Source organism: Lutjanus erythropterus, chromosome 6 (genome assembly GCF_056507025.1).
Source record: "Lutjanus erythropterus isolate fLutEry1 chromosome 6, fLutEry1.hap2, whole genome shotgun sequence".
In the NCBI taxonomy this organism is placed as follows: domain Eukaryota; kingdom Metazoa; phylum Chordata; class Actinopteri; order Lutjaniformes; family Lutjanidae; genus Lutjanus; species Lutjanus erythropterus.
This window is the reverse complement of record NC_139322.1, coordinates 75,519-85,000: the sequence shown is the minus strand read 5'-3', so window position 1 is coordinate 85,000 and position 9,482 is coordinate 75,519. Positions and strand designations below refer to the sequence as shown.

At 40.8% G+C, this 9,482-nt stretch overlaps 2 protein-coding genes across 3 annotated transcripts in view; one reads left to right on the top strand and one right to left on the bottom strand.

Moving 5' to 3' along the window:
* The window catches only part of srpk3 (SRSF protein kinase 3), a 26,037-nt gene extending 25,427 nt beyond the window's left edge, over window positions 1–610 (top strand). Inside the window, exon 17 of one of the 2 annotated variants that reach the window (XM_084720093.1) lies at window positions 220–610. In XM_084720093.1, the coding sequence (XP_084576219.1) occupies window positions 220–404 (185 nt within the window). In that variant the 3' untranslated portion in view covers window positions 405–610. The remainder of the gene's footprint in view (window positions 1–219) is intronic. The other variant, XM_084720094.1, reaches the window with a different exon arrangement.
* A 3,895-nt stretch (window positions 611–4,505) lies between these two features.
* Window positions 4,506–8,463, bottom strand: tsr2 (TSR2 ribosome maturation factor). Its single transcript, XM_084720099.1, has 5 exons — window positions 8,322–8,463; window positions 6,929–7,019; window positions 6,262–6,353; window positions 5,598–5,759; window positions 4,506–4,666 (listed from the first exon to the last, which is right to left on the bottom strand). Exons 1-5 carry the CDS (start codon window positions 8,397–8,399, stop codon window positions 4,559–4,561), a joined length of 531 nt encoding a protein of 176 aa, XP_084576225.1. The 5' UTR covers window positions 8,400–8,463; the 3' UTR covers window positions 4,506–4,558.
* Window positions 8,464–9,482: the final 1,019 nt, after the last annotated feature.

The window sequence follows — 9,482 nt, the reverse complement described above, 5'->3', positions numbered from 1 at the left end:
GCGTGGTAGGACAATTGGGACAGGCGAGGCATCTCAGTCTTGCTACCTATTGGTCGGCCAGCCAGGAGACACGAGAGGGAAGGTCCCCACGGTTCTACCCTGGCTCCACAAGAGCAGGAGCAGAGAAACTACAACTGCACCCTGGGAGTAGTAGTTAACATCTCTCTGATTGCCTGTCTCACCTGTCTGTCCCTGCACCTGTCTTTCTGTCTGTGTCAGGTGAGTTGCGTCACATCTCCAGTCTGAAGCCCTGGGGTCTGTTCGAGGTTCTGTTGGAGAAGTACGAGTGGCCACTGGATCAGGCGGCTCAGTTCAGTGACTTCCTGTTGACCATGTTGGAGCTGCAGCCTGAACGCAGAGCGACCGCCGCCCAGTGTCTGCAACACGCCTGGCTGCACACATGAATAAAGACACAACGCACACACACACTCACACACACACGCACACACACACACACACACACACACACACACACACACACACAGTGGTTTGAGGAGTGTTAGAAGTGTCTCCCTCTGTCAGTGTTGAGTTCATGTGCTGTAGGAAATTATCACCTCAACTGTCTGAGAGCTGTCTGTGCTGAATGAATGAATGAATGAATGAATGAATGAGTGATTGACTGATTGATTGATTGATTGATTGATTGGCTGTGCAGGTGGAGTGTCTCATTCAGGCTGAATCCAAATGTCCCTCTGAATCAATTGAATGTTTTAATAATTGATTAATCAGTTTGTCTTATTTTTTTAAAAAAAGAAAACGTCCAAATTCTCTGATTCTAGCTTCTTGAATGAATGAATGCCTGTGGGCCAAACAACTAATCAACTAATCAAGAAAATGATCAACAGATTAATTCCTAATGGAAATAATGATTAGTTGCAGCTCAACAGCGTCATGTGTTAACTGTCTGTGAGTTTTTCTGAATCCACTGTTCCTCAGGGTTCCACGTTTGGTCCCCTGTTGTTCCTCTTTTACATCAATAATCTACTTCTTGTTCATGATGCAACATTATGACAGTATGATTTTACTATACTACTGTAGTATTACTGTAGTATTACTGTAGTATCTTTAACTGTCATAGAAAGCTAAATATTCCATAAATTTTATTTAAAGGCTCACATGACACCGTCATAATCGTCATGGAGTCGTCGTTATTAATGTTTATGACTAGTATTAAATGTCATTTGGTCAATAATGTAATTTTTACTGCAAAATAATTATAAAATTAAAAATGAAATAATTAATAGTCTAGTTTCCATTTTAAACGATCAGGAACACACACCTGTTGACTGTCCAGGTGTGTAAATGTTTGGATTCAGCCTCACTCGACACGTCCTGCAGGTCACGTGACGCTCCGACCTCCTGCAGGTCACGTGACGCTCCGACCTCCTGCAGGTCACGTGATGCGTCACGTGACGCTCCGACCTCCTGCAGGTCACGTGACGCTCCGACCTCCTGCAGGTCACGTGACGCTCCGACCTCCTGCAGGTCACGTGACGCTCCGACCTCCTGCAGGTCACGTGATGCGTCACGTGACGCTCCGACCTCCTGCAGGTCACGTGACGCTCCGACCTCCTGCAGGTCACGTGACGCTCCGACCTCCTGCAGGTCACGTGACGCTCCGATGTTGATGGTTAATTTCTCTACTTAAAACTCTACTTATGTCTGATTTTCTGTTTTTATTCTCTTTTCTGTCGTTTGACTGAAATCTGCTGAGTTTTTGTTTTTTCTTCTGTTTGTATTGAACTTCACCTCTTCCTGTCCTTAATCTACCTTATTGATTATTGATCAGAGACTTCTAAGACTCCTGAACCTCCCTGATGATGATGATGATGATGAATTTTGGTTTAGATGAGCACACTGTAGCTGACCCTCTCACTGACTCTGAGGACAGTATTGATCATATTGACAACAGTACTGATGACTGAATTGATGGCAGTATTGATCTCTGTAGCTGAAAGTGAGTTGTCCTCAGATGACCTCTGACCTCTCACCTGTTTCTATGTTCATATATTAAATAGTGCCTTGAAAATGACCCCTGACCCCGACCCCTCCTGCCTGTCACAGTGACATCACAGTGACATCACCAGAGTTTTTTTTCTACGTGTCCGTCTGTGTGGAATGTTTCTCCTTCTGTGAAAATAAAGATGAATGAAAACTAGTTGACCTTTGACCTTTGACCTGAGTGACACACTGTACATGTATGTGTGTAAACAGAGCTGCAGTTTATTTCTCATGTTTATATTTGAGGGTTCATGTTGGACACGGAGAAGGAAAAAGATCGAAGTTCCTTAGAAACATTTAAATAATCTGAAGTTTGAACCTTAAATCATGAAGTGGAAACAAACAAACAGCAAAACTCACACAAGTCATTAAAGTTTGTGTGTAGAGTTGATGTTTGATTTGTCCTTTCTGGGCTCCTGTAGAAACATGATGGACTGCTGCTCCTCTGTAGATCAAAAATCAAACTCTGACCTTCAGGTCACTAAACACTAATGAAAATTATACTTGTTCTCTGAAAATACGTCTTCAGAAATGTTGAACACTTCACCTTTAAAATGTCTTCAGTCTGATTTTGAAAAGTCTTAAAAAAGGATTGGATTGATGAAGTTACATTATTCAGTGTCACGTAGAACTGCAACGATTATTCAATTATTCAATCAGTTGTCAATTATTTTGATAAGTGATTGCTTGTTTTCAATATTTTTTTTTAAATAAATGTCCAAATTCTCTTATTTCAGCTTTTTAAATATGAATATTTTCTGTTTTCTTTCTGGTCTTTGAGGTCTTTTGAGAACATTGATCTACAGTTTTCAACATTTTATGGACCAAATAACTAATCAATTAATCATAAAATGATCAACAGAGTAACTGATACTGAGAAGAATCATGACAGTGAAAGATTTTTCGATTGAAAAGGTAGTGTGACTCCTCCTCCTCCTCCCTGCTCCTGTTGCTGCTCTTCTTTCTCTTGCAGGAGGTTCGTTAGTGGGATGAACCACACCTGAGCCAGGTGTGGCTCCTCCCCTTTAACTAGCTGCAGCCTGCAGTCGCCCTGCTTTCCTGCTGTCAGCAGCCAGAGAGACGACACTTCAGCAGCATGAGACCAGCACGCCGTTTTCTTCTGTTTCTTACACACACACACACACACACACACACACACACACACCTGCACCACTGATTTCTACACGTTTTGTTGTTTTTGTTCTTCAGCTCGCCACCTCGTGTCCGTCTCCCTCTGTGTTGCAGCCATTGAGCCAGACTGTAACAGTAGCGACAGGATTAATTGATCTATCAATTGACAAAGTGATTGACAGATTAATCAACAATAAATATAATCGTAAGCTGCAGCCGTTTCTTGGACATTCACACATTGAACACACACACATCACTGCTGACTCTTCTCTAGCTCCGCCCCTTTAAATACTTAATGAGGTGCACCTGAACCTGTCCTACCTGAGTCAGAGCACCTGAGAGGCAGCAGGAGACAGAAGCATCTGTCCTGAGGACAGCGTCAGATCTTGGTTGTCTGTACATCAATGAGTTATTTTATAGATGTTAGCATGTTAGCATGTTAGCATGTTTGTTCACCTCAACAGCGTCACCTGCAGATGGACTCCGAGCGAACGCCCTCCAGCTGACATCACTCTGACACGCCTACTGTTCATCATGTCTCCCAGTGAAGGACTTCATTGTATAATATGACATGGAATAGTGCAGACTGTCATAGTCCAGACTGTCATAGTGTTGAATGTCATAGTGCAGACTGTCATAGTGCAGACTGTCATAGTGTTGAATGTCATAGTGCAGACTGTCATAGTGCAGACTGTCATAGTGTTGAATGTCATAGTGCAGACTGTCCATAAAGTCAATTTAAAACATTTATTACAAAAACAACTGATGATACGTTGATCAGATTTGTTCTGTGAGGTTATCAAAGTTTTTAATCACACTATGTTCTGTTAAATAAACGCAGTACAGACGGACGATCAAAGGCTCGTCTTACACAGACAGTTGTCCAGATTCAATCCTGTACTTTCACTGAGTCAAAGTATCCGATTTTGTTTGAGTGAACCACGATACTCATCGTGTGTTTTCTTGAGTAGGAGCCATTTTTTAGGGTTTTATTTACCTGAAATACACAAATACAATGTGATTAAAAAACTTTGATGAGATACGTTGATCAGATTTGTTCTGTGAACTCAGAGGTTATCAATTTGTTTTGTAATTTTTGTTTGTAAAGAGACTTTGTGGACACCCTGTATGATGACATCATAGTTAAGTCTGACACAACAGCGCAGTGTGATGACATCAGACAGGAGACAGAAAGAGCAGCTTTAAGACATTTAATACAAAAACAAACAGAAAAAACAGATGGACTCTGGTTGGATGACATCATCCTGTTGTGTCCCTTCAGGTCCAGAGTTTGTCCATCAAAGCACCACGATGACGATGAAACCAGAGTTCTTTATTAAAAAGACACACAGTCCTGAAGGTCAAAGGTCAGTTCATACTGCTCTTCATCCTGAGGAGGAGGAGGAGGAGCTCTTCATCGTTCTCTTCACTTCCTCTTACGGACCACCGTCCAGCCGTCCTCTTCATCCTGAGGAGGAGGGGGAGGAGCCTCTGTCCTGCTGACCGATGAAGTGGACGTCTCACAGTCCATCGCCTGAAGACACAAACACATCGTGACTGTTTCATCCAAAAAGAACCAGAGTCATCAGTCATGTGACTGATGTCAGTCATGTGACTGATGTCAGTCATGTGACCTGTTATGACAGGGTCAGTTTGGACATGAATGGACATGTGGGCGTGTCCCTGGGTCTCAGTTGTCAGAGCGTGATGTCCAGAGACGTCCTCTCTGTCTTCCTTCAGCTATTCCGTCCAATAAAGTCTGAAAAAATGACCAGTAATTTAATTTTCTGTTGAGTTTTTTACTTTTTTTTTTCTTTCTTTACTTAAACGTTATTTTTTTTATTTATTAATTAATTTATGTCTGATTTATTTTCCTTTCATTTCCATCCATTACTTATTAATTGCTTTTTATATTTCTACTTCATTATGCAAATGAGGCAAAATGTTTAAAGATAACTTAACTTTAATTTCAATATTTTTTGGTTCATTTAATGGAATTAAGTTATTTATTGTTTATAAATAAAACATGTTTGTGTATAAATATTCAACTGACACATTTAAGTAGAAGTAATGTACAGTATTACATGAAGTACTCATGTAAATGTACTCAGTTACTTTCTATCATGATTTTATTTCCTGATTATTTGAAAATGTTGAGTTATTCAGTGATTTATCATCAATTATCTGATCAAAAGACAATCGATTAAATCTATTCTCATAACCAATTGAAAGTTTTAAAGAAAATGATTCATAAATAAATGATAAAACTGATCGAACTGATCGGTGAACAGATTATCAACAGTACAACCTGCTTATATTATCAATCAATCAGATTGAACCTGTGACTTCTGAGGCAGGGGCTGGGATGACATCATCATCATCATCATCAGATCATGATGAGGTCACCTGTGTGTGAACGGACTAATCACAGTTCTGTATGTGTGTGTGAGACAGGTGAGTCGTACCTGCGTCTCCTCGTCACCGTCGCTGTCATCAGTCTGAGTGGGCGGAGCCATGACTGTGACCCTCTGACTCGTCCTGGGTTTCAGAGTGTTGATGGTTTGTTGGAGCTGCTGCAGCGCCCCCTGCTGCCACTGACTGAACACCTGCAGCAGACTGACGCTCACCTGCACACAGACAGGTACGTCACACCTGAACATCACTGCAACGACTCGTCCTTCAAGAAATCAAATATAACGTGAATATTTCCTGCTTTCTTTCCTCTCTGACAGGAAACTGATGATCTTTGAGTTGAGGACAAAACGAGACATTTGAGGACGTCGTCTTGGACTCTGATCAATATTTTCTGACATTTTATGGACCAAACAACTTATTGATTAAAGGAGAAAATGACAGATTGATCACTAGTTGAAAAATAGGTCCAAATATGTGGATCAGATGAGATTGTGACAGAAACAATTAATCAATTTATGAGGAAAATAATCGATAAATCAACAGTCATCCCTCTTTATTCATTTATCTGTCCTGTTGTCTCGTCAAAAATATCTAGAAAATAAATAAATAATCTGATGTCAGCAGACTGATGTGGACGTCTTTTACCCGTTCATTAAAAAAAACACTGTGTGTGTGTGTGTGTGTGTGTGTGTGTGTGTGTGTGTGTGTACATACCTGAGGTAAACTCCCATCATCCACCACTGTGTCAAACTCCTGATCCATCAACTGAGCGATGAAGTCCTCAACCTCGTACTGCTGCAGGTCAGCTGATCACACACACACACACACACACACACACACACACACACAGACACACATACACACACACACACAGACACACAGAGACACACACACACACACACACACACACACAGACACACATACACACACACACACACACACACAGACACACATACACACACACACACAGACACACAGAGACACACACACACACACACAATCTATTTTTACAGTGTGTCTTGTTTTATCAGGACTGAATAACATTAATGACATTAACATCATGGACCACCAGGTTCGGTCTGCGGTGGTCCTCACACGTCTGTGGACCACCAGGTTCGGTCTGCGGTGGTCCTCACACGTCTGTGGACCACCAGGTTCGGTCTGTGGTGGTCCTCACACGTCTGTGGACCACCAGGTTCGGTCTGCGGTGGTCCTCACACGTCTGTGGACCACCAGGTTCGGTCTGCGGTGGTCTTCACTTCGACAGTTAGTCTTGTCTGGTTTACAGAAACCGTAAATCTGTAGGAATGAGTCTTTGTATTGATTATTTCAGGCCGTCGCTGACGGTGCCATCAGCTGACAGGTTACCATGGTTACCTACCATTGTCATGGAAGTACTGTTGGACCACATCCACCATCCAATCAGCTTTCTGCTGCCCGTACACGCCACCGAAGCCGTTATCCACCGCGATCTGAGAACAGTTTTAACAGTATTGACTCAAAGTTTATTGATCACACTTCGATCTGTTCCTGGTCATTTCCTGGTCATTTCCTGTAGGAAACTGTCAGGATTATTTTTCCTTCATATTTCAGTGTGTGTCTGTGATGTCATCTTTGCTTGGACAATAACTGATCTGAGATGCAACCTAAAAGTCACCAGGGGGCAGCGTTCCAACACTTTTCCCTCTCTTGCTATCTGAGATCAGACTGAAGGCTCTGGGAAACGGGGTCCTGGTAGATTTTGTTCTGGTTTTTCACAGAACTGAATCATTCTGATCCAAATATCAGAGAATCTGGATTGAAGGTCTTTGGATCAAAGTCAGAGTTTCAGTAACAGACGTGTGACGTTCTTTTGACTTTCTTGAACATTTTTCTAACTGTTTGTTTTTGTTGTTTTAAAAGAAAATATTAGTTTACTGATTATTGGTTTAATTTAGATCGAACACTGTTTTACATGATGTGTGTCCTGCAGGTCTGAAATCCTCCCCTGGGATCATCATCATCATCATCATCATCATCATCATCATCTAAACTCTGATCTGAGGTCTGTAATGACGAAGCGAGTTCAACTGTCTGTGATCAATGATGATCAATTTTCTAATCAGTGATCTGAGCTGCAAAATCACAGACAAAACAGAAAACAGTAAAAAGTCTTCAAAGTGTCTGTAGTTGCTTCATCATTATTTTACTGTGTGGATTATAAACCATGTCAATTTAAAGAGTTAATATGATCTGGAGCAAACGGGGGAAATGACTCTGCATCACCAAACAGAGGTTACCATGACAACGTGATGCTGCTGTTACATTATGTTTCATTTTTACATTATATGGATTCGTTCGGTGATATTATGAACATTCAGCTCAACAACTCTTCATTGTTAACCTCCTCCCTCAGTTTTAAAGTTATATCGCTCATAAACAACCTTGTTAGAACAATAATTAGTTAAAGAACGGTGATTTTTACAGACGATTTAATCTGAAACTCTGAACATAACCTGCTGCTGACCAGGTGATGAGTTTAGCATCAGTTACCATGGTGATCATGACTCAACATGTGTCACTAACTCATTGATCTCAGTCCTCAGACGAGGTTCAACACCGGATCACCGCTGCAGCCTGTTAGCTTTAGCCTGTTAGCTTTAGCCTGTTAGCTTTAGCCTGTTAGCATGCTGCCGTGTGTTGTCTCTACAGTGAGTCTGTTCTGTCAGTGTGTCCCTGCTGTCTGTCCCTCTGTCCCTCTGTCAGCTGTCCTGTGTGTCTGTGGTCACACTCACCTGAAGAACCGGCCAGGTGTGCAGCACCGCGCGGACTCCCTCCGTGAAGAGCTCACGTGAAGCTGTAGAGGCCGCCATGTTGGATCAGACAGACACAACGAGTCGAGTGAAGAAACAGAAACATGATGAGCCCCGATCAGACAGAAACAGCTGATCCTCACACAACAACAACAACAACAACAACAACAACAACAACAACAACAACAACAACAACAACAATGATAATAATAATAATTAAATTTTGAGTGTCTGATGCTGCTGATCAGTGATGACACTAAGAAAGGACAAATACAAATAGCTCTGTAATTGTGTGTGTGTGTGTGTGTGTGTGTGTGTATGTGTGTGTGTGTGTGTGTGTGTTGGGGGTTCTCACACATATCATTCATGCTAGAACTGAAAAATAATAATAATAATCATCTTGTATATATATTCATGCACACATATACAAAATAAATAAATAAATAAATAAATAATAATAATAATAATAATAATAAAGTAAGTAATGATTAAACAGGAAAATTATAGAAAACTGTCAAAGTATAAGGAAGTCAGTAACATGAAATGACAAAAATGAGAGAAGGGAAGTAAATAAAATAAAAATGCAAAGGAAGAGAAGAAGGTTTCAGCCGTTACTTCATTTAAAAACAGAATCCTTTTAAATTATTATAGAATTTTTGTGCTTCTGTTCCTTTCAGTGTTTTAAGGGATTTCAGATTTAACTTGAATTCATTTAGAAAAACAATACATTTTGATGATTTTAAAGTTTTATTCTTATGAATAAAAAAATTACAAAGACAGAAGATTTCAACACATCATCATCTTTTGTTATATCGTCTATAGAAACACATTGTGGAAAGGATGGGATTTTCTTCCTGATCCTTCATGGACAGAAACCAGAATCCAGAATCCAGAATCCAGAATCCAGAATCCATGTACAAACTGGCACAAGAAAAACACCTGATCTGTGGTCTTTTTCACAAAATGAGCAGATCTAAGGGTTTATGATGCAGGATCTTGTTTGTAGTTTGTCCACCAGAAGATTCCTTCATTGAACACAGGACGGACTCAAAGCTCAAAACCACAGAAGAAAAGTTTAACAATCCACCATCTGGACGTACTGAAAAGACGGAGCGCCGAATAACAAGATACACGAAGAAGAAC

Bases quoted from the DNA above. Each gene is read 5' to 3' on its own strand.
- tsr2 (XM_084720099.1), bottom strand. From the start codon at position 8,399: ATGGCGGCCTCTACAGCTTCACGTGAGCTCTTCACGGAGGGAGTCCGC. The intron at 7,020-8,321 runs GTGAGTGTGACC...AACTGTTCTCAG, and splicing joins ACACCTGGCCGGTTCTTCAG to ATCGCGGTGGATAACGGCTT. The intron at 6,354-6,928 runs GTAGGTAACCAT...GTGTGTGATCAG, and splicing joins ACAGTACTTCCATGACAATG to CTGACCTGCAGCAGTACGAG.